Here is a 26,582-nt window from a genome sequence, read left to right as displayed (position 1 = left end):
AACTTTTTCCTGCAGGCTTTAACTGATTCCCTGTATGCTTGTTTGGTTTCCTGCACACTTTGCTATTCCCAGTATAGCTTGGTTTCTTTTTCACCTCAGATCTTTGTGCAATCCCTTATGAAATCACACATGTCTCTTCTTGTTTCTTACATTCTTCTTTTACAGAAGAATTGAAGCCTGCTGGGCCTTAATTAAAGTGTCTTTTAGGCTGCCTTAGCCTTGTGCCGGACTGGCAGATTTGAATATTTCCTCCTATTCCATATTATACACTTGATTTTTAAACCTCTCCCTAAATTGCTTTCCTGAAATCCAACACCCTTCTGCTGATGCCATACGGATCTGAATTCAGCCCTTCATGGCGAATCTTCAGGGTTTCAGACAGCCTGTTAACACTGGCTGTGTACAAGTCCAAACCATTTTAAGTTCATGTAATAATTCTCCAGTACAGTGTAAATGCTTCCTTGGAGTCCTTTTAGTTTGGGCACATGATGCTCAGAATTGGAACAGAGCTAGTTCTGCGGGGTATTGGCAGAGCTGCATGGGAAAGCCTTTACAACACTGCACAGTGCTTGACCTCATTACTATTGGCATTAGGCAAGAAAACCAGCCTTCCAAAATTCATGAGAATACAAATTTTCCAAAATGTGAACAGGAAAATGAAAGTGAAATATCAAAAGCTCCAAAGAACCTACCCTAATCTATTTTACGGGCAATTATGAAAAGTTGACTTTTGACACACACAAAAAGGAACAGCTCTTTTGGCACTTTAACAATGTATCCAGTTGATGCCTACTGAGGCCTCTGACAGCTGGGGATGGCACATGCACATGCACTCTATATTTGCATACTATAAGTCCTATCCAAAAATGTTAATTTAATGCTGGTGATAGGTGCTATCTTGACAGTAATGGAAACTGATGTCCTCTCTTTATCTACAAAACAGGAACGGGTAATAGCAGTGCAACAATAACACTGCCATCCTACCCCGGCCCTGGCCTGAAAGTTCCACCTTTAGGAGGGGAAAGGTGATTTAATTTCTGGGCCCGTTCAAACTTTAGTCTCCATGCTGAGATAGCCAGCAAGGATACTAATAAGTAGGGCTGCAGAACCCTACTCTCTCCTGATTATTCATTTTAGGCATGAATATAAACCAAATCCCAAGCTCAGCCTGGCAGAGAGTAATTTTTTACAATGTGGCCTCGTCTACACTGGGAGGCGGGGGGGAGAGGGAGACGAATCAACCTAAGTTAAGCAACTTCAGCTACAAGAATAGCAGAGCTGAAGTCGACGTAACTTAGGTCGACTTACCTCATGTCCTCATGGCGCGGGGTTGACTGCCGCCGCTCCCCCGTCGACTCCGCTTCCGCCTCTCTCTACGGTGGAGTACAGGGGTCGACGGCAGAGCGATCGGGGATCGCTTTATCGCGTCTACACTAGACGTGATAAATCGATCCCTGATAGATCGATCACTACCCGCTGGATGACTACCCGCCGATCCGGCGGGTAGTGTAGACGTACCCTAGGACTGAAGAGGCTAAGAAGCAGTTCTGGGCCCAGGTGACTGCCCCACCGCACCTACAAAGTATGTTCCAGCTAGAGGAAGGATCTTAAAAGGGAGCCAGATAGCTCAGGCAGGGTAGGAGGACAGACCTATGTTGAGAGCTCCTGAACAAGGGTGTTGCAGAAGCCCTCATTACAAGGAAGGGGCTTCCAGCTGACCCCGAAGGTTCAAATTACTCTTTATTTTTGCTGCCTTATGTTAGACTTTGAGGATAGGTGAACGGTGGAAGTGACCCAGGGAAGCAGTTTCAAGGCATTGGAGGGTGCTTGATATTGTTACCTCTCATAGGGCCCAGGGCCAGAGCTGGGTGGAATGGGAAGAACTGGACTCTCCTACCAACTCCCTGTGCCCAGTGTTATGGAAAGGAGCATGTTCCTCCTTTCCCACCCCTCCTTGCAGGAGTGAGGAGAGGGTAAAGATGCTGAGAGCCCTGAGGTGAGGCTAAACCCTGCACAAGGGTTCGGAGGTGGGCTGAAGACCCTTTCTGTTGTGAGGATATGGGATTCTTCCTACCTCTTTAGATTTCGTTACTCTGAAATGGGGGAATCAAACTGGTGACTCTGCTGGAGAGTCCAGTCGTCATCCCCAAAAGGCGGGCTTTCACATTATTGGAGGAGTTGCCGATGGTAGGCACTGGAGATGGGGGGGAAAGGTAGGCACTGGAGATGGGGGGAGGCACTGCAACCTAACCACTAGGTGATGTTATCAGTAAGCCCAACCCCCCATCACATGCAAATACATTATCAAGGCTTCCCAGCTAGTCATGAATCCCAGGAAATAACCTGTTCCTTAATCAATACTGCTTATCATTATAAACATGGCTGCATTTCAACCTGGCAGAAATGCAGTGTGGAAGACTCACATTCAGCTCCTTCATTTATTCCCTTGCTCCCCACTAGCACTGCTATCTAGTGGGCCCCTGTGGTTGATACAGCAATGACAACAGGCTCCAGAAGCAATTACATGAACATATAAGGGAGAGTAAAACATGGTATGTGAATTGAATGAGTCATCTCTCTCTGTAGGGGGTGGGATGGAGGGAATGTGCTTCATATAAATAGAAGCATGAGGAAAAATGGAATAAAAGAGATGCAACAGGGAGAAATTTAACTTATGCTAACAGTACTTGAAAGAATAGTGGCAGTTATTATAATATATATATATATATATATATTATAATATATATATATAAATGACCTGGGAATTTATTGTCGCTCCATAAAAGACTTGTTAGATACAATTAATGTCTGTCTATGGGTCTGATTTCTCTCACACTGTTTAAGATCAGAAATAAATCCACTGATTTCAATGGAATTACACTTCGTAAAACTGGACAAAGTGAGATCAGACTCAGGCCCAAAGAGTCCTCCCTTGCTATCTCTTTTCCACTCTTCCTACCTCTCTGGCCTACACAAAGCTGCATTCTGCACTGACCTACATGCTGCGAAACCCCACTGGATTTCTCCTTCTCTCTTCTCTCTCATCCCCGTAACAATGTCTGTTGTCAAGTTCAGGTTTCTTTACACATCAGATAATGTAATTCTACTCTGTGAGAATGACTGACATAGCTGCCAGATTTGTGTAGCTCCATGTGTTGCATTTATACTAATTATTTGTGAATATGCAACTATTTGGCATAGTTGCAAGTAATTTGTATATGACCATAAACTTCCACTTAAGGTCAATATACCCAGCCCCAAGCAACAGCAAGGGTAGGAGATTGAGCTGCACAAAATTTGGCAGCCCTGGCAGATGGGCGGGAGGTAAAAGATATCTGGGGAATAGGAAGGTGCTGGGCTGGGGAACTTCAGTACCCGGAAAGATAATGGAGCAAATAATTAAGCAATCAGTTTGCAAACACCTAGAAGATAGTAAGGTGATAAGCAGCAGTCAGACTGGATTTGTCAAGCCAACCTGATCACTTTCTTTTAAAGGGTAATAAGCCTTGTGGCTAGGGGGGAAGTGGTAGATATGGTACAGCTTGATTTTAGTAAGGCTTTTGATACTGTCTTGTGTGACCTTCTCATAAACAAACTAGGGAAATACAACCTAGATGGAGCTACTATAAGGTGGGCGCATAACTGGTTGGAAAACCATTCCTAGAGAGTAGTTATCAGTCGTTCACAGTAAAGCTGGAAGGGCATATTGAATGGGGTCCTGAAGTGATCAGTTCTGGGTCCAGTTCTGTTCAATATCTTCATCAATGATTTAGATAATACATAGAAAATACACTTACAAAGTTTGCAGATGATAACAAGCTGGAGGGCTTGCAAGTGCTTTGGAGGATAGGATTAAAAGTCAAAATGATATGGACAAACTGGAGAAATAGTCTGAAGAAAATAGGATAAAATTCAATAAGGAAAATGCAAAGTACTCCATTTAGGAAGGAATAATCAGCTGCATATATACAAAATGGGAAGTAACTGCCTAGGAAGGAGTACTGCAGAAAGGGATCTGGGGGTCATAGTGGATCACAAGCTAAGTATGAATGAACAGTGTAACACTGTTGCAAAGAAAGCAAACATCATTCTGGGATGTATTACCAGGAGTGTTGTAAGCAAGACACAAGAAGTAATTTTTCCGCTCTACTCCGCACTGATTAGGCCTCCACCGGAGTTTTATGTGCAATTTTGGGTGCCATATTTAAGGAAAGATGTGGACAAATTGGAGAAAGTCCAGAGAAGAGCAACAAAAATGATTAAAGGTCTAGAAAACATGACCTATGAGGGAAGATTGAAAAAATTGGGCATCCAAGTATGGCAGAGCCCCAAGAAATGGAGTAGTTAGCAACTGGCATAGCTGGTGCTGCTGGGATATTTTATAAACTGGCTGGGGATTCTGGCACAGCTTGTGAGCTGGGGAAGGACTCCAGCGGGGGCTCACATCACATCAATACTTCACAAAAGTGGAAACAAAAAACATTTTTTAAAAAAACTAAGGAAATTCCCAGACACAAAATGTAGGTAAGATAAAATTATAGTTGTGAATACACAGGCTCCTTATTGGGGGAGGAACTTGAAAGAACATCATAGTTTTATAGAACTTCTAAACAACCTTAATTCTGTCCCCATTTTCCCTGCTCCATCTCTGCTGAACTTTATGGAACATGAGCCTTATGCCTGAATACAGAAAATCTTTCTCACTGACAATATAAGCTCTATACGCCTCTACTTTGTATCATCCTTAATATATGGCACGTACAACCACTTCCATGAAAGACCAGAGACTGTCCTCTGATTCACCATCCCTTGATAAGACTGCAGTAGAAACATCTTGGTCCTGATCTTGCTCAGAGGGGTTTCACACTGCTGTGACTCCACTGACTTCAATGGAGTTTTTTCTGATTTAATCTAGTGATGAGATGAAAATCAGGCCTCCCTTATCTCTTACATGTCATATACATACACTGAATATGTAACCAGCTCTCTGTACAGCATTACTTCCCTCATGCCAGCCAGTGGAATTTGTTTTTACAATATTAACCTTCTATGCTGCAAAATGGTTAGCCTCCTGGTGTCTGTGGACATCTTCCCTTTGGAGTTCAGCTGTGTGTATTATGCTACATAAGGTACAGTGGACATGGTTAAAGAAGTCATCCTCCACTTAAAGTCCATATGCAAACTACCCAAGTATATGTGTTTAAAATGTCCAAAGCCACCAGGGTTTACAGCTGAGCTAATTAATCTTACATAGCCTTGGTCTACACTACAAATGTATATTAGTATAACTACATCGCTCAGGGTTGTGTAAACAGCACTATGTTGACTGGAGGGCTTCTCCTGTCAACATAGCTACTGCCTCTTGGGGAGGTGGAATACCTATGCTGACTGGAGAAGGTCTCCTGTCAGTACAGGTAGAGTCTTAACTGCACTGCTGTAGCGCTTAGTGAAGTGTAGACAAGTGTAGTGTAAGATGTCTATTTGTGAAATACAATGCAGACGTCACAAGCATATTAATCTCCTAATGTAGGAGTTCAGAAGGTAACACAATTATAGGGACAGAGTTAAAGATGGATTTCCATACATTTCAACTTTAAAAAATATATTTATTTTACTCAGTAATAAAATTGGAAAACCAGGACATTCTATGATTTTTAACAATGTCCTTTAATTCTCCCCCTTTGCCTGTAAGTTATGAATCCTTATTTACAACTTGAATGCTTAACAAAAATGTTAAGTGTTTTGTCTGGGAATGCTAATTAGAGTGCAGCAATTTTCAGTGATGCCATTACCACAGCAAATCTTAAGAAACCGTGTGGAAGCATATTTCTTGCTCTATTTCAGAGCCACTCACAGCTCTCAGAATGATAACTCTGACATTGATATTAGCATTTTTAAATCACAAAGATGACATCAAAGTAAGTGTGAGGGCCTGAGTTTAATATACAAAAATAAATTCTAATTTAATACATTCTTTGCAATACTCAGGTGCAATAGGGCACATTATTAGAGCATACTGTAGTAAAGGGTACACCCATTGTGCCTTGTTAACTGAGGATGTATGGTATATTTCCACTTTAACTTTGAATTTCCTTGCTTTTATGGGTTTAATTTAAACTCTCAGGGCTACATGTTAATTGAAGATTAGATACATAACACCCATTTACTGTTAACTGTAGTTGTGCACCCAATTCACTACGTTCAACATAGAAAATTAACTTCTTCTAATTTCCTTTCTGATTGCTTTATGCTAGTTTAAAAAAACAGTTTAACTAAAATGTCCTGAAAATGACTGATACTTATTGAGTTACATAAACGGCTTGATTCTGAGAGCAGTGTAGCTTTCTGGCGTGATGCAGAAATGCACGTAAGCCAAAAGTAGTTTAACTGAAGCCAATGGGACTAATCACAGGCGTGAAGTTAAACATGTGTTTAAGTGCTGGATCACACACATCATTCATTTGCCTTGTACTTCCCATTATAAGACCCTATTTTCAGTTGCTTATAACTTTGCCAATCGTAAACCATTTGGGCAGAAATTTTACATTCCAGGTGCAAGTTTGGCTGAAACTTCCTGAAAATTTTCAGCCAAAATGGTTCTGCGACTTCTAAGGAAAAAGGCTAGGGGAAAAATAGGTAGTTTTGTTCATTACTAAAAAATGCTGGTGACCCTTTCTTTGAAGAGATCTAGGGCCCACATGCTTTGGAGAAGGGAAATGAAATTTGGCAGGTGGTGGCATTCGTGTCAGGGATATATGCCTTTTACTGCCCCTGTGAAAAATCTGCCCACATTTGGCCAAGTTTTAAATCTCTCTGAAAAATCATTTAGCACATGCTCAGTAAAGACTTTGATTTTTAACAGCTAAGATTTCTGAAGACACTGTCCTCACTGAGGATGCTCCAGCCTGTCACAGATCGGGACTGTGCATTGCATCTTTCTCAGAGAGCTACTGAGCATTTTCCTTCCAGTCCAGGGCTTCATGGCTGAATCTGGACTTTCCCTGTCATGGCTGCTCCAGGCCACACTGTGGGCCAGACACTGGAGCTGAGAGCAGGGAGCCTGTCTCTCAGGGACCCTCAATGACCCCTTGTTGTCACCCAGGCTGCATAGAGGAGGAAGCCATCTGATTTGAATGCGCTTGACCAGGAGGGAGGGAAAGAAGTAGATTTGGATAAGGATTCTGGTCAGACTAGAGCTAGAGGGCAGGAGATGAGAAACTGACAGGGATTGGCTGGACAAAGAGACTGGATATAGGAACCAGTGTGGTGTTGGGGTGGAATGGGGGCAGGAAGGAGGTGAGTGAATCTGAGGGGAATTAATAGAAGAGTCTGTGCCCACTAGAGCACACTCCCCTCCAGAGCTTGGGATGGAAACCAAGTTTCCTGAGTCTCACCATTTTTCTGCTCTCAGCAAAGATCTCTGAAACCCACCGGCAATCTGTCTCATCCCCCTCTTGTGCTGGTCCAAAGAGAGAATAACATCCTACTATTGCTGCCAGTTACGCTGATAACTCAAGTGTCAGAGGTCTGTGTGGTAGATCTAAAGGTTCCAGCCCTGCTGATGATCCATGTGGGTATATGATATCACATGACAGAACATCTGTTCTTCCATTTTCTTATTTTAAAAGCCTAGAAAATTACACAAACAAACTAACTAAAAAGAAAATTATTAAGGTTGTAAATTCAAGCACTTAGAAGTGTGGAAATGCCAGAACTAAGGTTGTCCATGTAACCTTAATTTGCCCCCCTTCTGCATATGCATCATGATACAGTCTTTAATTATATAACCACATGCTATTTTTTCCACAGGACCCCTGTATCATGTAGTACATAGAGTGGACCACAGTTACTTAATATTTTAATAGAATCGCAGGACTGGAAAGGACCTTGAAAGGTCTTCTAGTCCATTCCCTTGCACTCAAGGCAGGACTAAGTACTATCTAGACCATCCCTGACAGCCTGCTCTTAAAAACCTCCAATGACGGAGATTCCACAACCTCCATAGGCAATTGATTCTTCTTTGTCTTCACCTTGTTTTTTAATGTGTGGCCCTGCGCTTATTCATTGCGCACTATTCAAACCCTGATTTGAAGACATAATTATTACTTTCCTACTGGGCTTTTGTATGCTGCTCATCGCTACAGTATCTGATTGCTTCACATACACTAATTAATTTATTTCCCCAACAGCTCAGTGAGAGGAGATATTATTATCCCCATTGCACAGATGGGGAACTGAAGCACAGAGATTAAAGCCAAAAGTATCTACTAATTTTGGGTAATTTTCAGAGTACCTAGCATTATAAGCATTTTACAGAATTTATATGTTCAAAGTATTGCTCTCATTGACTTCAGTTACAGCTGTGAGCGCTCTGCACTGCTGCAAATTAGGCCCCAGGATCTTAAGTCAGGCACCCAGAAAATCATTAGTGATTGCCTGTGAAAAGTTTGGTTCAAGTTACTTGTCCAGCATCACATAGGAACTCTGTGGCAGGGGTAGGGATAGGATCCAATTTTCCACTGCAGCATTCAACTGCCTTAACCATGAGACCATCCTTTCCCTTCCTGCAATCCCTTACCTAAGTTCCTACACGTCTTCCAACTTCCTCAACATATGAGCCAAGGATCCTACAGATAACAGCCTCCTTCACTGTGCAACCCTGATTCATCCCCAGAGCAGGTCTATCCTTTGCACTGAAGGAGGCAGGGATCCTGTGGAAAAAATAGGATGTGATCATGTAACTAAAACCTGTATCGTATTGCATATGCACAAAGGGGCTGAGTTAAGATTGCACAGGCAACCTTAATTCTCCCATCTTCTAACTTCTGAGTGCTTGACTTTGCAATCTTAACATTCTTTTAATATAGTTTGTATGTGTTGTACACAAATCCAGACCTGCACATACATAAATCCAGTTTATATGGGGGCATAAGAGAGTCTGGTATTTGTGTTAGAAGGATATTTTATGGGTTTTGAATGTCTCTATCAGTTATTTTCTGGTATAGGGGGTGGTGAGAAGTACCTGCTGTTTTTTGTTTTAATGTAATTGTATTCTTAATGTATAACACAGATGCCTAGAGCCCAAGAAAGTATTTTTATGCATTATAAATCAAAAGAAACATTATATATAAGAGCGAGATATTTCCAAAAAATATTTAATCTATATCTATTTTCACTGTTTCCTTGCTAAAGGAGAGCAAATGTCTGCCTGAGGCCAGCACTGTACAGATGCTCCCCAAAAAACACACAAGCTGGTTTTGCCAAATGTTGCCAATAAACATGATCTCAGGGTGAGAACCTGAGAAACAAGTTTTAATTTATAGCAGCACACTTCTGTATTAAGAGACTAACAAAGTATTGGAAACTGGGGTTTGATACTGCTCTCAGTCCCTGAGCTATAGAACTGTGAAGCTGTCACAACACTGATATTGGCACTCTGGCCCCGAATTAGCCTGTTAGAGGCCCTGATGTACACACTTAACCATGTGCGTAAGTGCTGTGCTGAACAGGAATGGAATTAAATATATGCTTAAGTTCAGCATGAGCGGTATCACATTGCTGAATCAGGGACAGGTCTTTGGGCCTTGAGTCAATGGGAATTTTGCTCTTGACTTAAATTTGAGCAGGACCAGGGCCTCTGTAAATGTAACCATCAGACTTTAATGCAACCACAGACACCTAGATAAATAAAAAAGAAAACTGCTGTTACAGTGTTAAGTGCATCACCTTGCCGTGCATGAGAAGACGTATGGTAAGTGTGACATTGAGACCTCCTTCAGTCACTTTTGTGTCCTTCGTGTTCATCCTGGCCTGGTATCTTCAATGCTTGAAAGCAGTTTCTTAGTTTTTTCACTTGGTCAACCTGCAGAAAGAAAGAAAGTATCACTGAATGGCTGAATTTTTTCAAAGCTGAAAATATCACGCTGCACCAACCAATTAACATCCCCCCTTTGATTTTCCCTAGGGTGGCTTAGCTCGTGAAAAGCTCCTTTGATTGTTTTTATTTTTTAAGCGTCTGAGTACTTCATCCTTCATCAAGTAGGTGATAAACTTGCCTTTTGAGCCTTCAAGTTTCTGTTGGCTTCGTGTGCTCTGAAATTGAGAGCAACTCAGTGCAGCAGAACCACAATGACAAATTGAAATATAGTATTTCCTTGAACAGACACATTTATGTGTGTGTGTGTGTGTGTGTGTGTGTGTGTGTGTGTGTGTGTGTGTGTGTGTGTGTGAAAAATTCCAATTTTTACTTTTAAACGCTGTTATTTTTGTTTGAACTGGGAAATGGAAACACTTACATTCCTTTCCCTTCTCCTCCCAGTCTCCACCCCATTCTTTCTTGCTCCTGCACAACAGAGGATTTTATGGTCCCTACACATAGTTCAGTTCTAAACATTGAACCCTACCAGCAACAGCAGATGACACATTAGCAAAGACATCTGAGTAGCGAAGAGCCACTTGCTGCAGTAAATCTGGGCACTGTCTGGCTTTGTTTTTGTCTAAGAAGCCCAGAGGTGGTTCCGTCTCTCCAAGGCCAAAGCTCAGCTTCTGCCCCAAGTGAGAGAAGGATGTTTCTTAATCCCTGATGACAAATTGCAGATTTTCAGTCATTCACAAAGTCATAAATATCCTGAAATGCTAATGAAAGCAGCAAGGACAGGCCTTGAAGGGATAAACAAGCATCTATTATGAGTTTATTATTGCAAGGACATTTATCATTACAAATTAAAATAGGGAGGGATGAATGTTACCAGGGACAGGTAATCCTCAAAGTAAAGAAGGCTTAAAGCTTTCTTGGAGACTGTTTAGTGATTTTTGTCCATTTTAGGCCTGTCTTAAAGAAAATTGAATCCTTAGAGTCACATTCAGAGCAGAACATTAGTTTCAGAACAAGGACCAAAAAAAGGCAAATTGTCGCTTCTCTCAAAGATCTGTTAAGGTTCATGTTCATTACTTTGGTATCACTCTAATAAGAGGGGGCTCTAATGGCTAAAGAACCAGCCCCACCCAGTGTGTTGACATTTCATAGTTTGGCCCAGCTTTGTGGTCCGGCCGGACTTTGCAGTGGCTAACACATTCTGAAGCACACCACTTCACAGGTAGTGGCCCAGTAGCTCAGTCTGAGTCCCACAGGTGCAGAGTCTATGGCTAATGACTGCTTATATATAACCATTGTGGCTCTGGGGACTGAGGTCAGGAGATTCGGTCCTTTCCTTCATGCCTCAGCGGGAGTAGCAGAGGTGTTACGAGGCTATCACAGGGCTGTAGAAAAGTCTGCAACCCAACTACGTGGAAGGGAATGAGAGAGTGTGAATGTGCATGTGAGGATCTATGGAGGGATGCTTCGGGAACTACAGAAACACCTCGTTCCTACAACTAGTTCTGTGAGACCTAGACATATAGAATAAATGGGTCCCCTCGGTTCCGGGGGCCAACTGTTCCCAGGATCAATTAGCCCAGAATGGAACCAGCACATTTCGATAAAAGGCTTGCACGTCCCTTCCTGCCATTTAACTTGGACTTGTGACTAGGCCCTGGGAGAGTTCACACTGACCAACAGGAGTACAGTCGAAAATCTGATCATGTCTTTGATACTCTATCAGCCCCTTGTCTAGATTATTATTTTTATTAACACTGCTCATCTCATTACTATGGCATCTCCCAACCTGGAGAAAAATGGAAGAGAGTCCAGTAGAACAAGCTGCCTAAGGGGAGGGGATGGAAACCAGAAACTCCTGTTTGTGCCATTGACACACTGTGTAGCCTTGAGTAAGTCAGTTTGGCCCAGATCCTCAAAAGGTATTTCAATAGGAGTAAGGTGCCTTGACATTCTTGAGGATGTGGGCCTTTGCGATAGCATATCACTGCAAGCCTCTAATGAATAGAAGCAAGCTTCTAATACTGCCATTTGGCAAAAAGTACCAAAGAAATGCAGAGGTGGACTTTTGCAGAGAGGTGTTGCTATACAGGCGAGTTCAGCAATGTTCTGACTATGGCTGGGTGAAAATGTGCCATCAAAATGTGGGGGGGTTTTGGTCAGAAAACAGAAAACCTGAAAATTTTTGTTTTTGGCCGACTTTTTGTTTTCTGGATTTTAGCAGAAAAGTCAAAAATTTTTGCTGAAAATGCTGACAAACTTGTCCCCTGGCTATTTTTGGCAGGAAAAAAAAATTCCAACCAGCTCTAGTTCTGACACCCAGTACTTAATCTTATGGAAGCAGAAGAGACATTTGGGTGAGGGCCAAGTGTGAGGAGGAAGGAGCTAGGTAGTGGGAAGAGGGCGGGACGACAAGAGAATGAGTTAAAAAAGGAAACGTCCTTTCCAAGTAGTAAATATATGAAAACATGAATATACTGACACACAGATATGAAGATAGAATGGTGCTTGCATTATTAGGTCATTAACAACGCCTCAGGTGTAGTGAGTCCAGTGACCCAGTAAAGCATATTAACAACTGACTAAAATAAGCCCAGGAGGTTTTTTTAATTATATGGATCATTCAGTTTGAAAGAGACATTTAAAATGAAACTTATTTTATAATTATTATTCTGTAAAAATAACATTTTTTGTACGTAACACCATAAATACACCTGAGATTGGGCTTTATGGATGTGGAGAGGTGAGACACTAGCTGGGCTGGGAGGACAGCTGTTCTACATATCACCCCAATCTATCCACCTTTCCAGGTAATTATATGGCCCAACTGCTGTAGTATCAGAGCACGTCCCAAGTATTTAAATATAAAACCTATTTTTCTCTGTCTCTTCTGTCCAAACTCACATGATAAACAGCTTGATTATTTTATAGGGTTTTTGGCTTGTGTACGTGCATGTGTAAAAACTGACCGAGGTAAAGCTAAGTCAAATAAATGAGTTTGCATTTATTTACTTGTACATGGTGAAGTCCAGGGTTATGCTGCAATCTTGCGGAAGTGAGTTTCATAGTCTAGGCCTAGGTCCTGTGAAAGTTCTGTCTGCCGCACTTTAGAGCCTCTTCCCATTAGTCAATAGTTTCTCATTTCCAGTGGAATTTAGCTGTCACAAGTTCCAGGGTTGTGGAGGTACATGTCAGGTCTCATGTAGCTAAGGCCAGTTGCATGGATGACTGAATATCAAGACAGATACATTGAATTGTTCCCTGTATGCTATGGGGAGCCAGTGGGTGATGTGCCCACAGTGACCTTTGCTGCTACGCAGCCTGATCTCTGAGTTTTGTATTCTCTAGAACTTTTGCAGGGTGTGTGGCTTCACTATTAGATATAATGAGTGGCAATAATAAATCCCAGAGATTATAAATACGTGGTTAACCATGGGCAGGCCTGCATGTGAGACTCCAGCAGGACTCCTGAGATGTGTTTATTTTGTGTAGAACACTTCCATTACCGCATGGTAAGAAGTGGAAATTCATCCTCTGAGATAGAAACCTGAGCTCCTATTCCCTATACAGTTTATTCTTACATAGGGGAAATTTGGCGCAATAAAAAGGGCCTTTTCTATATATTTTATTCAATATGTGTTTTCTAATTTTACACATAAATGTTATGTGTAGCACACTTCAACCACTATTTACCATAAATGAGGTGTCTGTTTTTCAACGTGGAATTTCAGTAACTGTTGCTAGACCAATTTGTTAACATTTTAAAATAGATTAACAACAAACAATAAACAAACAAATACTACAAAAAGACAAAATAATTCCTGATGTATTCCACTGAATTATTCTAGGCCACAGAATTAACTACATGCTGAAAAGGCAGCACCAGCCAACAAATGTAGAGAGGTTAGAAATTCATACAGCATCCAATCCAGTGAGGAAGGCAAGATCCTACCACAAGGGAACTGATGGCAATCTGTCAAAGGCCCTCTTTCTAGGGCATAATGGTCACGCTTGCTTGAAGCAAGAATGTATAGGGAATTCTCTGAGAGAAAAGAAAGGACAGGATATCGCCCACAGCAGTACAATCGTACCAGCTGCAAATATGGCTGTTTCCTGTAAAGACTTCATCACTCACAGGAATAAAAAATATTCACTATGTTTCAGTGCCATTTCAGATCATCATAACAGCTGCTTTAAAATAACACTTACAGGATTAATATTTCAGTTCTTACTCAGCAGCTCTCTTGTAATAAGTGAAATCTTTGGTATTGTAAGAACATTTTAGTCAACCAGAGGACTATGCAGTGAACAAGTTCCCAGAGCTTTGTTTCAAACCAGATTTTAAAAAAAAGCATGATAGATGACTTTTTTATGGACAGTCAATACTCAAAGTAAAGAGCCAAATGCTTGCCAAGATTTTAGCCACTCTAATCAATATCTCCAGGACTGATTTAAACCAGCAGAATCTTTAAAATTCAAAAGCAAGTTTGTCACCTAATTGATGAAGTGCTCAAAAGCTCAGAAAAATCAAATATTATATTTATTAATGACTTCAAAGTCAAGCTCTAAAATGAAAACAATTTATCTCGTTTTACTGGTGAGAAGCTAGTGCTAGATGTAAAGTTGCCCGTTTGCTAATTATGTGTAGCTGGGATACTCAAGGAAAAGCACTACAGAATTCTTAAATAAAAACTGTTGATTGCTTTTACACAGCTGTTGACTGAAATACCATCTGGTGCCAAATTCTATTCACCTTATCCACTTGATAGACACAGTGAAGTAAGGAATTGATCCCTGAACCACCTTACCGGTTCCATGGCACCCTGCTTTGTTTAGGATATAACATCACAACTCACATAACAGAAAAATGTGGCATCTGATAGTGACTTTACTCCAGTATGATCGATTTCTGAAATCACTGGGGCAGATTCTCTGCTGCATCCAACTTGCTAAGCATAACAACCCTTACTATAGTGCTGCAAAAACTACATTTGGTTTTCCCTGCACATCTATTATACATCCTCTGTTTTAAAGGTGTTGCTGTAAAAATGCAGAAGCTTGGCACTAAAAGATTAATACATGGGAGTGAATTTCCTGTACCAGATTAAAAACACAATCCATTTAAAGGTATTTAAATTCTGCAGGCCAAATTGTGACCTCTGCTGCCCCGTGTAACCCCACTGACTTTAATAGCATTCCATATGGGTGACCAAAACCAGAATTTGGTCCGATAACCAAGGGCAAGATGGGGAGAGTGGGAAGTAGAAAGCCAAGTTAGAGGAGCCTGCCCTCACCTATCATTCCCTGCTCAGGACTAACGACAGCACGATCCTTTGGCTCCTCTGAAGACTTCTGAAGAGTGGGTAACTAACGATATTTTGCAATGAGGAAATATCTAGTGACTACTGCAGAGATCAGCATTACTCTGGTGTTACTTAACATCTTCATCAGTGATCTGGAAAAGGGTGTTAGCAGCACATTAGCGAAATTTGCTGATTATACTAAATTAGAATGTTTCGCAAACCTGAGCAAAGGCAAGGCAATAATACAAAAGGAGACACGGAGATGAGAAATATGGGCAGAAATCAACAGTAAGAGATTCATCCTGAAGAAATGCAGGCTTATACATGAGGGGAAAAATTATTTGTACCAGCGGGACAGAGAAACCTGGAAAGCGGTCATGCCATAAAAGACCTAGGTATGGGTACGTGGACAACAAATTAGGGGTTGAGATGTCATATCATGAAGCGGAGATAATAATAGGTCCTCTCTATAGGGCTCAGATGCACTTGTTCCTGGAATACTATGTTTAGTTCTGGGTACCCCATTACCAGACAGACTGAAACACTGGAGTGAGTTCACAGGAAAGCAATAAAATATAATCAGGGGGAGACTGATGTATGTGAAAAATTATGAAGCCAAATATGCCTAGCTTGGTTAAGGAACAAAATAAGGAGACACATAACAGACTACAAATGTTGAAAAACACACACCTGGGATGGAGAGGAATTCATTGGGGTCGTACAACAGGGTTGGTTGACGTGGGAAGAGGTAATAACTAGGAGTTATAGGAAGCAGTTAAAGGGAAAGTTTAGGCTGAATTTCTGGAAAAAACTTCGGACACTGAAATCTCCTAAGGTGAATAATATTCTCCAAAAAGCGACAAAGAGTCCTGTGGCACCTTATAGACTAACAGACGTATTGGAGCATAAGTTTTTGTGGGTGAATACCCACTTCGTCACATGCCACATGCCACTACATGCATCTGACGAAGTGGGTATTCACCCATGAAAGCTTATGCTACAGTACATCTGTTAGTCTATAAGGTGCCACAGGACTCTTTGTCGGTTTTTACAGATCTAGACTAACATGGCTACCCCTCTGATACTTAATATTCTCCAAGGTGAAGTGGCAAAAGCCCCATCACTTGGGAATTAACTGGATCCAGCGCTATAGGGGCCGGATCCAATGCCCAGTGAAGTCAACATTAGCTTTAGACTTCAAGAAGATTGGTTCAGGCTCTAAATGGGATGAGAGCTGGTCAGGAACCAGAATTTCCATTTCATTAAGAAATCTATGTTTTGTTCCGTATTGGTATGAAATGTCAAATTTCAAAATATCCCACAAGATACAACTTTGGAACATTTTTGAACATTTTTTTGTTTTGGGTCAATCCAAGTGCTTTTGTTTTGACAAAGTTGAAATGTTCTATTTTGATTTTGTCTTATCATAAAATATAAAATAATATTTCAAAACAAAAAATCATTACAAAATGAAAATGAAACATTACAATAAGGTTGGACCATATCAAAAATACTTTGTTTTGAGTTTTTAAAAGGAAATATTATCAAAATTTACACATTCCCGCAGAACATTTTTATTTTGACAAATTGGCTTTTTCTAATGGGAAAAGGTTCCATTGGAAAATTTTCAACCAGCTCTAATAGGGACTAATCTTGTGTTGGCAGGGAAATGGATTTAGATGAGCTAATGAGGTTTTTTTCATCTTTATTTTCTAGGCCTTTTTAGATTTCCTGGCTTTTTTCCATTTTTGTCAGAACCTTAACATTATCTTTACTTGGGAGGTTTTTTTTTTTTTTTTTTTGTCAGTGAATAAGTTAACTTGGTAGGGAAAAAAGGTCATACAGTATTCAAGAAGACACAATACTTGTTTTCTTTTTCTTTTTTTTTAGTACTCTGTATTGAAATCTGAAAAGCCCCATTTCACATTCTGCACTCTGCAATTGCACATGTAATAATAGGACACACTGGCCTTTGATACAATTCTCTTCAGGGAACAAAAGCTTCCTTTGGCAAAACTACAGCCACTGCTTGTTGTAGGTTACACATGTCTTTCCAGTCAAGCATGATTAATAACTGTTTTAAAAAAATGCTCATGACCCATGGCAAGTATTCTTTCAACTATAATACCAGCATTATAGGCTCTGAATCTCAGTAATTTTAAAATGTGCTTCTACAATGGAACTATAATTTAATTACTTTTTCTGCAGCCTGTTCCATTTTGTTTCATCACTTTGATTGCACCATGTGCCTGGCAGCTTATGGAAGGCTGCATCTGCCTCCAGGATTATTTCACTGGCTGATTTAGACATCTGTTTCTGAAAATGACTTTATTTGCGATGGCATAAAGAATAATCAGACTTGTTTAATCCAGATAAATTGGGGGAGAGAGAGAGAAAGAGTTGGAGGGAAAAAAGGGACAGAGAGAAGAGAGAGAAAACAAATCTCTACCAAACACTGCAGAGGATGTCAAAATAATCTGAGCTGCTCCTCTGGTTCTGAAAAAGAGGTTATCTGATGGATATGATACATGAAAATATGAGTCACTAAGTCAGTTCCTTTTACTGTTTGGGTGGAGCTTGCAGATGGGATACATAATACATTGTAGCACAAGCTGCATCCGTTTAATGTAATTTTCATCCCGAAGAACTACATTTGCAACACCATCCTCTGAGACCATAAAGCAATTTGCAATGATCAGTAACACTAGATAAAAATTTCTATATTACATCAGCTAAATTCAAGAACCACTGTGGCTGATATTTCTCAAAATGCTGCTGTAATAACGTCTATTGCAAACAGCATTATGTTGTACACTGCAGAGCAGAAAGTTTAATAATAATTTTAAAGGGCAGTTACCAAGCATGTGCCAGAGCACCTGTAGATTAGAAAGGCAGGCGCAGGACATGCATGGTACAACTTTTCACAAGCCAATCTGCAACCTAAGTAATATGAATGACCATTTGGGGATTTCAGTTTATATCATTGCTATAGAAGTTGCCAGTTAACATTCCATGCAAATTATAATTCCTATTTTTCAAAGTTCTTCAAAAAGACAAATATTGTAACTGCTCCCAGTCAGTGCACATATTAATTCTGCAACTCTCCATTAGATGAGAAGAAGGAAATATACATCAGTTAAGTATGAAAAGGCCCTAGGAATGCAGTCTCCACGCAATGAAAGGAGAATATGTGTCAAACATGCCACTGAACTGCTTTCAGAGGACAGGGTCATTGAGATTCAAAATGGTGGTCTTGGTAGTCAACAAAGATGACATTACAAAAAAAATGCCTCTCAGTTTCACAGCTGAGCCACTTATTAACCCTCTCTTTCAACTGCTTAAAGTTTATCTATCATTGTAGCTCCTTCCCTCTCTAGACCCCTTGTCTTCATTCTTTTAAGCTGCGACCATGCTGCAGTTGAAGCTGTGTCTGCAATGGCCAGGCTGCAATGGTCATCACCAGCCAGTTTGGACAGAAGTATTTTTCTGGGAATTGTTACTGTCTGTCCTCCCGGGCAGTTAGACAAACTATTCTTACATCAGGATGTAGCACCGCTCTCAGGAAATAAAATATCCCTTTCCCCAAAGGTAACAGAAAGGGTGCTTACAAGCAATAACTGTGTATAAAGACAGTTGTTGATACAATGGTTTCCACTGTAGCATGGGCAGGGGCTTGACTGGCTGTCTTGAGCGTGAGGTGTTTTCTCCCTCACTGTACATAGCCAAGGATAAATCCTGCTCACCTGACTCATGCAAGCAGTCCCATTAAATTCAGTGGAACTTTGCTCAGGAATCCCAAGGGTCTTCCCAGCACTTAGGTCTTCCAGGTGCGATTACATATGCTGTTTCCCCAGTAGAAGTGAAGAGCAAAGGGGTGGCAGCAAAATTCTTTCAACTCTTCTATTTCACTGCATAGCCTTTCCTGAGCAAAACTACTTCAGGTGTGTACAGAAATGTACATACACCTCTACCCCGATATAATGCCACCCCATATAACACGAATTCGGATATAACGCGGTAAAGCAGTGCTCCGGGTGGGCGGGGCTGCGCACTCCAGTGGATCAAAGCAAGTTCAATATAACGTGGTATCACCTGTAACGCGATAAGATTTTTTGGCTCCCGAGGACAGCGTTATATCAAGGTAGAAGTGTACTTCCAAGGCTTAAAGATTCCACGTTACTAATCTACTTATAGGCAGAAAAAGATGCTAAACTCCTCTGGCAGCCTGCGTCTTTAGTACTTCGGCAAGCATAACAGCCTACATTTGGAAGAGTCAAACAGAAAGATAGCTGCTGCATTTGAAGTTAAGGAAAGGGAAAATAATCCTGCTGTGTTGGTCCTATTGAGGAACTATTCAAAATATGGGGATGAAGGGTCATATCTCTCCTCCACATATATCTGCAATAACACTTTAAATTAAATGTATGAAATATGCACATAAGATTTAGTAAGAAATATTGTATATTAAGTAAATACAAACCGAGGAACTGTTTCAGGAAAGCACTTACTCACACGGTTACTGCTTGCATCCCATTATTATTAATAATATAATAATAATAATTAATAATTAGTGGAGTAGTAGTATTACCATAGCACTTAGGAGCTCCAGTCATGGACTAAGACCCCATTGTGCTACAAGGTGTGTACAAACACATAACAAAAAAGACAGCCCCTACCCCAAGGAGCTTCCAATCTAGTATAAGACAAGAGAGAACAGATGGATACAGACAGAGCGACTGTGGAGTACAATGAAATAGTGAGACAATATTGGTCAGCATGATAGACGGTGGTTACAACACACCAGCAGCTTAACCACTGTCAACAGGACTTAAGCATGTGCTTTAAATTCTGCCCTGGAGAGGGATGCTTTTCAGAATCGGGGTCTGGTTGCGAAAAATGTTAATTATTCATAATGATATTTTATTATTTATTTCTAATAGCACCCACTGTGGTCCAGTGATACAATTTCTAAACATAAATGAAGGCACAGTCCCTGCTTCAAGGAGTCTATAATGTAGGGTAGGGGTAATGGTTGTATAAATAAAGTTAATCAAAGCTACTGAGGTGAGTAGTACTGTGCTCTATGGCTTGAGTATAAACTAAAGCAAAGAGATTTATAACAGTTTGGTTAACTAGCTTTTATCCCCTTATTTTCATTTGCCTCTGCATGATTTGCCTGAGACTGGTGGCAGAGGTGCTTAATTATGTGTCACAGCTACTTTTGTTATATTTTGGACTCATCCAAAACCACCATAGGAAGCACAAAAAAAAAAGTAATAAAAGGGATACAGAATCCTACCTACCCTCTCTCAAGTAGTATGAAGGGAAGAAAAGGCGGGGAGGGACGCTGAATGATATTATAAGGCAACTGATGAAAGGAAATACTTGAATACACAAACCAATTAACCTGTGCAAATCACTATAATCTCCATCACAAGATATTATTGAGGCAAAGAATTTAGCAGGATTAAAAAATAATTATCTATTTCTATGGAGAAGAATACCATTCACATTTAGATTTCAAATAGCTAAGATAACCATTTATATGGGATATCAACTCTCAGATATCAGGACTTGGGGCTTGGTAATTAATGGGACTGCTTGGGTATTTAAAGTTAGACATATGCTTAAGTACCTTGCTATATCGGGGACGGAATCACTAACCACCTAGCAGAAATGGCCCCATTGGCATGTTATTGCATAACTGTTCTATATATGAGGATTTCATACATGCCTCTGAAGTATCTGGTACTGGCTGTCTAGATGGACTATTGGTCTGATGTGGTATGGAAATTCCTATGTCCCTAGGATATAGTTTGAGAAAGCCTATTTGGAGAAGCAATCAAACATTTAGATCTTATTTTAGTTGAATCTCATGAACCTGGGATGAAGATCTGAGGCTTTCCATAGCAGAGAAAGAAGGGATGATGTAGAGCCTCAAGCAGAATGATAAAGGAATCGTGGGTGAGATATGAGTCAAACCAGGCCAGGAGAGTACTGGAGAAAATGGCTTTTTTCCTAAAGCATTCAGCGAGGATAAAGGCTCTGATTGAGTAAGGTACCTAAGCGTGTGTCTAACTTGTAGCAAGTAAGTAGCCTCACTGATTTCAGATCAAGAGTGATTACAGGGCTCTGGGAGTACGGGTGAAGGAGTTTGAAGCGCAGGTGGTATTCTCTTCTATTCTTCCTGTCAAAGGTAGGGGCCCGGGCAGAGACAGATGCATCATGGAGGTGAATGCCTGGCTGCGAAGATGGTGTCACCAGGAGGGATTTGGCTTCCTCGACCACAGGATGCTATTCGAGGAAGGACTGCTAGGCAGAGATGGCGTTCATCTTTCGAGGAAGGGAAAGACCCTATTTGGACACAGACTGGCTAACCTAATGAGGAGGGCTTTAAACTAGGTTCGACGGGGACAGGTGAGCAAAGCCCACAGGTAAGTGGGGAACATGGAGACCTGGGAGATGGGTCAGAAACAAGAGGGAGTGTGGGCTATAATGGCAGAGAGAAAGGAGGGTCAGGGCAAAACTGGGAGGCAAGATCAAACCAGTATCTTAGATGCCTATATACAAATGCGAGAAGTATGGGTAATAAGCAGGAAGAACTGGAAGTGCTAATAAATAGATACAACTATGACATTGTTGGCATCACTGAAACTTGGTGGGATAATACACATGATTGGAATGTTGGTGTGGATGGGTACAGTTTGCTCAGGAAGGATAGACAGGGAAAAAAGGGAGGAGGTGTTGCCTTATATATTAAAAATGTACACACTTGGACTGAGGTGGAGATGGACATAGGAGACGGAAGTGTTGAGAGTCACTGGGTTAGGCTAAAAGGGGTAAAAAAGGGTGATGTCATGCTAGGAGTCTATTACACGCCACCTAACCAGGTGGAAGAGGTGGATGAGGCTTTTTTTAAACAACTAACAAAATCATCCAAAGCCCAAGATTTGGTGGTGATGGGGGACTTCAACTATCCAAATATATGTTGGGAAAATAACACAGCGGGGCACAGACTATCCAACAAATTCTTGGACTGCATTGCAGACAACTTTTTATTTCAGAAGGTTGAAAAAGCTACTGGGGGGAAGCTGTTCTAGACTTGATTTTAACAAATAGGGAGGAACTCATTGAGAATTTGAAAGTAGAAGGCAGCTTGGGTGAAAGTGATCATGAAATCATAAAGTTTGCAATTCTAAGGAAGGGTAGAAGGGAGTACAGCAAAATAGAGACAATGGATTTCAGGAAGGCAGATTTTGGTAAGCTCAGAGAGCTGATAGGTAAAGTTCCATGGAAATCAAGACTGAGGGGAAAAACAACTGAGGAAGGTTGGCAGTTTTTCAAAGGGACACTATTAAAGGCCCAAAAGCAAGCTATTCCGCTGGTTAGGAAATGTGGCAAAAGACCACCTTGGCTTAACCACGAGATCTTGCATGATCTAAAAAATAAAAAGGAGTCACATAAAAAATGGAAACTAGGACAGATTACAAAGGATGAATATAGGCAGACAACACAGGAATGCAGGGGCAAGATTAGAAAGGCAAAGGCACAAAATGAGCTCAAACTAGCTACAGGAATAAAGGGAAACAAGAAGACTTTTTATCAATACATTAGAAGCAAGAGGAAGACCAAAGACCGAGTAGGCCCACTGCTCAGTGAAAAGGGAGAAACAGTAACAGGAAACTTGGAAATGGCAGAGATGCTTAATGACTTCTTTGTTTCGGTCTTCACTGAGAAGTTTGAAGGAATGCCTAACATAATGAATGCTAATGGGAAGGGGGTAGGTTTAGCAGATAAAATAAAAAAAGAACAAGTTAAAAATCACTTAGAAAAGTTAGATGCCTGCAAGTCACCAGGGCCTGATGAAATGCATCCTAGAATACTCAAGGAGCTAATAGAGGAGGTATCTGAGCCTCTAGCTATTATCTTTGGAAAATCATGGGAGACGGGAGAGATTTTAGAAGACTGGAAAAGGGCAAATATAGTGCCCATTTATAAAAAGGGAAATAAAAACAACCCAGGAAACTATAGACCAGTTAGTTTAACTGCTGTGCCAGGGAAGATAATGGAGCAAGTAATTAAGGAAATCATCTGTAAACACTTGGAAGGTGGTAAGGTGATAAGGAATAGCCAGCATGGATTTGTAAAGAACAAATCGTGTCAAACCAATCTGATAGCTTTCTTTGATAGGATAACGAGTCTTGTGGATAAGGGAGAAGCGGTGGATGTGGTATACCTAGACTTTAGTAAGGCATTTGATACGGTCTCGCATGATATTCTTATCGATAAACTAGGCAAATACAGTTTAGATGGGGCTACTATAAGGTGGGTGCATAACTGGCTGGATAACCGTACTCAGAAAGTTGTTATTAATGGTTCCCAATCCTGCTGGAAAGGCATAACAAGTGGGGTTCTGCAGGGTTCTGTTTTGGGACCGGCTCTGTTCAATATCTTCATTAACGACTTAGATATTGGCATAGAAAGTACGCTTATTAAGTTTGCAGATGATACCAAACTGTGAGGGATTGCAACTGCTTTGGAGGACAGGGTCATAATTCAAAATGATCTGGACAAATTGGAGAAATGGTCTGAGGTAAACAGGATGAAGTTTAACAAAGACAAATGCAAAGTGCTCCACTTAGGAAGGAAAAATCAGTTTCACACATACAGAATGGGAAGAGACTGTCTAAGAAGGAGTACGGCAGAAAGGGATCTAGGGGTTATAATGGACCACAAGCTAAATATGAGTCAACAGTGCGATGCTGTTGCAAAAAAAGCAAACATGATTCTGAGATGTATTAACAGGTGTGTTGTGAGCAAGACACGAGAAGTCATTCTTCCGCTCTACTCTGCGCTCGTTAGGCCTCAACTGGAGTATTGTGTCCAGTTCTGGGCACTGCATTTCAAGAAGGATGTGGAGAAATTGGAGAGGGTCCAGAGAAGAGCAACAAGAATGATTAAAGGTCTTGAGAACATGACCTATGAAGGAAGGCTGAAAGAATTGGGTTTGTTTAGTTTGGAAAAGAGAAGACTGAGAGGGGACATGATAGCAGTTTTCAGGTATCTAAAAGGGTGTCATAAGAAGGAGGGAGAAAACTTGTTCATCTTAGCCTCTAAGGATAGAACAAGAAGCAATGGGCTTAAATTGCAGCAAGGGAGGTTTAGGTTGGACATTAGGAAAAAGTTCCTAACTGTCAGGGTGGTTAAACACTGGAATAAATTGCCTAGGGAGGTTGGGGAATCTCCATCTCTGGAGATATTTAAGAGTAGATTAGATAAATGTCCATCAGGGATGGTCTAGACAGTATTTGGTCCTGCCATGAGGGCAGGGGACTGGACTCGATGACATCTTGAGGTCCCTTCCAGTCCTAGAATCTGTGAATCTATGAATTTTCAGACCAATTGACTTCAATGTGACCACTCATATGCTTAAACGTTAGGCATATGCTTAGATAACTCGCTGAACAGATGCCAGTGTCTTCGATAACTTTCGAAGATGAAGAGAGATAAAGCAGAATAAGAAGAGAGAGAGAGCCATGGTCGAAGAGACAAGGAATGAGTCATTAAGTACATGGAGCTGGGTAGTTTCAGAGTGAGTGAAAAAGCCAAATTGGAAATAGTTAAGGCGTTATGCGCGGAGATGTAGCCAGAGAAAATCATTTTTTCCAGAAGCTTTCTGAGTACGGGGGAAACTATCATGTAGCAGACGGACAGTAGCTAGCAAACCACATGTCAAGGCAAGGTTTTTCCTACAGGAGGTGATAAAAGAAACACTGAGTGAAATAGGGAAAGATACAGTGGCTATGGAATGATTGATATGAGAGGAAAGTGCAGAGAGCCAGGAGATGATCATTCAAGTTATTGATGATAAGAATCTGGGATTGTATAGGTCATACATCAATATTAAAAATAAAGCATGCTCAGTTTTTCACCACAAAACCACTATTTTCGAAGTGTTTAGAATTCTGGAGACAGCATATGAACATGTACACATTTGATTTATTTATGCTTGATTTAGCCATCTTGTATTATACTGGGTCTTTGATTCCAGGAAGGGAATTGGTTTGAAACGTCAAATAACAGGTTTGGATAAATTAGGACTAATCAGTTGGGTTCCAATGGTTATTTACAATGAATGCTGAATGTAATGGATAGATCCATGCCTGGATATAGCTACTGTTCACTTCAAGCAGGGAAACACAACTATAGAAAGAAAATGATCAGTGTGGGAAGTTGCATAGTGCTCTGTTGAATTAATTTAAATATTCTGTTCTTTATTATTGTAAATGTGTGAAAACCATATTAGCATGCATGTTTACACAAAAACACATACAAAATCGCAACATGGTAGTGATAGGTGGAGTAATGCTATTTATTTTTACAAGTTTGGGATGACACCAAAATAGTGCAAACAGGATTAAAGCTATGTGTTTATGTTAAAAAACAAATGAGTCAGTGATTCCACACTTCCCCTGTTTATTTTGATATTTGTACCACAAAGGAAGAGGATCTTCCCTACCAGACTGTAATAACTTTGAAGAAGAGTATTTTAGGAGCTTGAGCTATTGGGTAGCATCCTTTTCATTTCCTTCATTCTTTAAAGGACTAGTATATAAAAGATGCAGCTATCACACAGGACATCACAGTAGCTTTATGATTCTTATCTACAGCTATCAAGTATCTTCCAATACGGCATTGTTAATACAGTGGCATGCTAGTCACAACATATCAGAATACACTTACATACTGTTCTTGCTAATGCAAATTCCATGTGTAATTATTCATGGACTACTCACCTGCTTAAAGTTAACCACATGCTTATCAGTTTCGGAGACTGAAGCCAGAGTGCTCAGCACCTTGCAGGATTAAGCCCATAGCACAATGACAGGCAGAACTGCAAGAACACAAACTGTGAAGAACCTTTTCAGCTGGGCTCAGGCCTGGCCTCCCTGTTTGTGGGTGGAATTTACCCTTGTAAAGTTTGCTCCTGCATTTTTGCACCCACAAAATGGACTTTGGGGGCACAGCTGAACGGTCCTACTTCTGATTACATGGGTAGTTAGAAAACCAGCTGCTCAGATCTGTAACTGCCTTTGAATGGAGGACAACTGAGTGTGGCACAGATTTGGTAGGTGCAAACTGCACCTGTAAATGGGAGACCAGCCTTCCAAAAATCTAGGGGTGAGCCAGCAATTTCATAATTGTTTTTTAGTATTCTACATGTAAACATTCTTTCTTATGTTCCTTAACTACATGTTGGCGTGTAGGACTGCTAGTGAATTTCTGTAGGATGAGAAGGTGAGAAAGAGTCCTTGATACAGGAAAGGAATTATAGAGATACCCCCAAATTTGCACGTTAAATGCTTCCTTGCTGTTTCCCTCATTTTCCAGTGTTGTACAGCAAA

At 40.7% G+C, this 26,582-nt stretch overlaps 1 protein-coding gene across 1 annotated transcript in view; it reads right to left on the bottom strand.

The window, feature by feature from the left end:
* Positions 1-26,582, bottom strand: part of LOC117871741 (poly(rC)-binding protein 3-like) — a 185,248-nt gene that overhangs the window by 56,245 nt on the left and 102,421 nt on the right. The window contains exon 2 of the mRNA XM_034759506.1: positions 9,727-9,862. Coding sequence (XP_034615397.1) covers positions 9,727-9,804 — 78 coding nt within the window. The 5' untranslated portion in view covers positions 9,805-9,862. The remainder of the gene's footprint in view (positions 1-9,726; positions 9,863-26,582) is intronic.

The sequence above is a fragment of the Trachemys scripta genome, chromosome 2 (assembly GCF_013100865.1).
Source record: "Trachemys scripta elegans isolate TJP31775 chromosome 2, CAS_Tse_1.0, whole genome shotgun sequence".
Taxonomy (NCBI): domain Eukaryota; kingdom Metazoa; phylum Chordata; order Testudines; family Emydidae; genus Trachemys; species Trachemys scripta.
The sequence above is the reverse complement of the archived record's forward strand: the minus strand, read 5'-3'. Positions and strand labels throughout refer to the sequence as shown.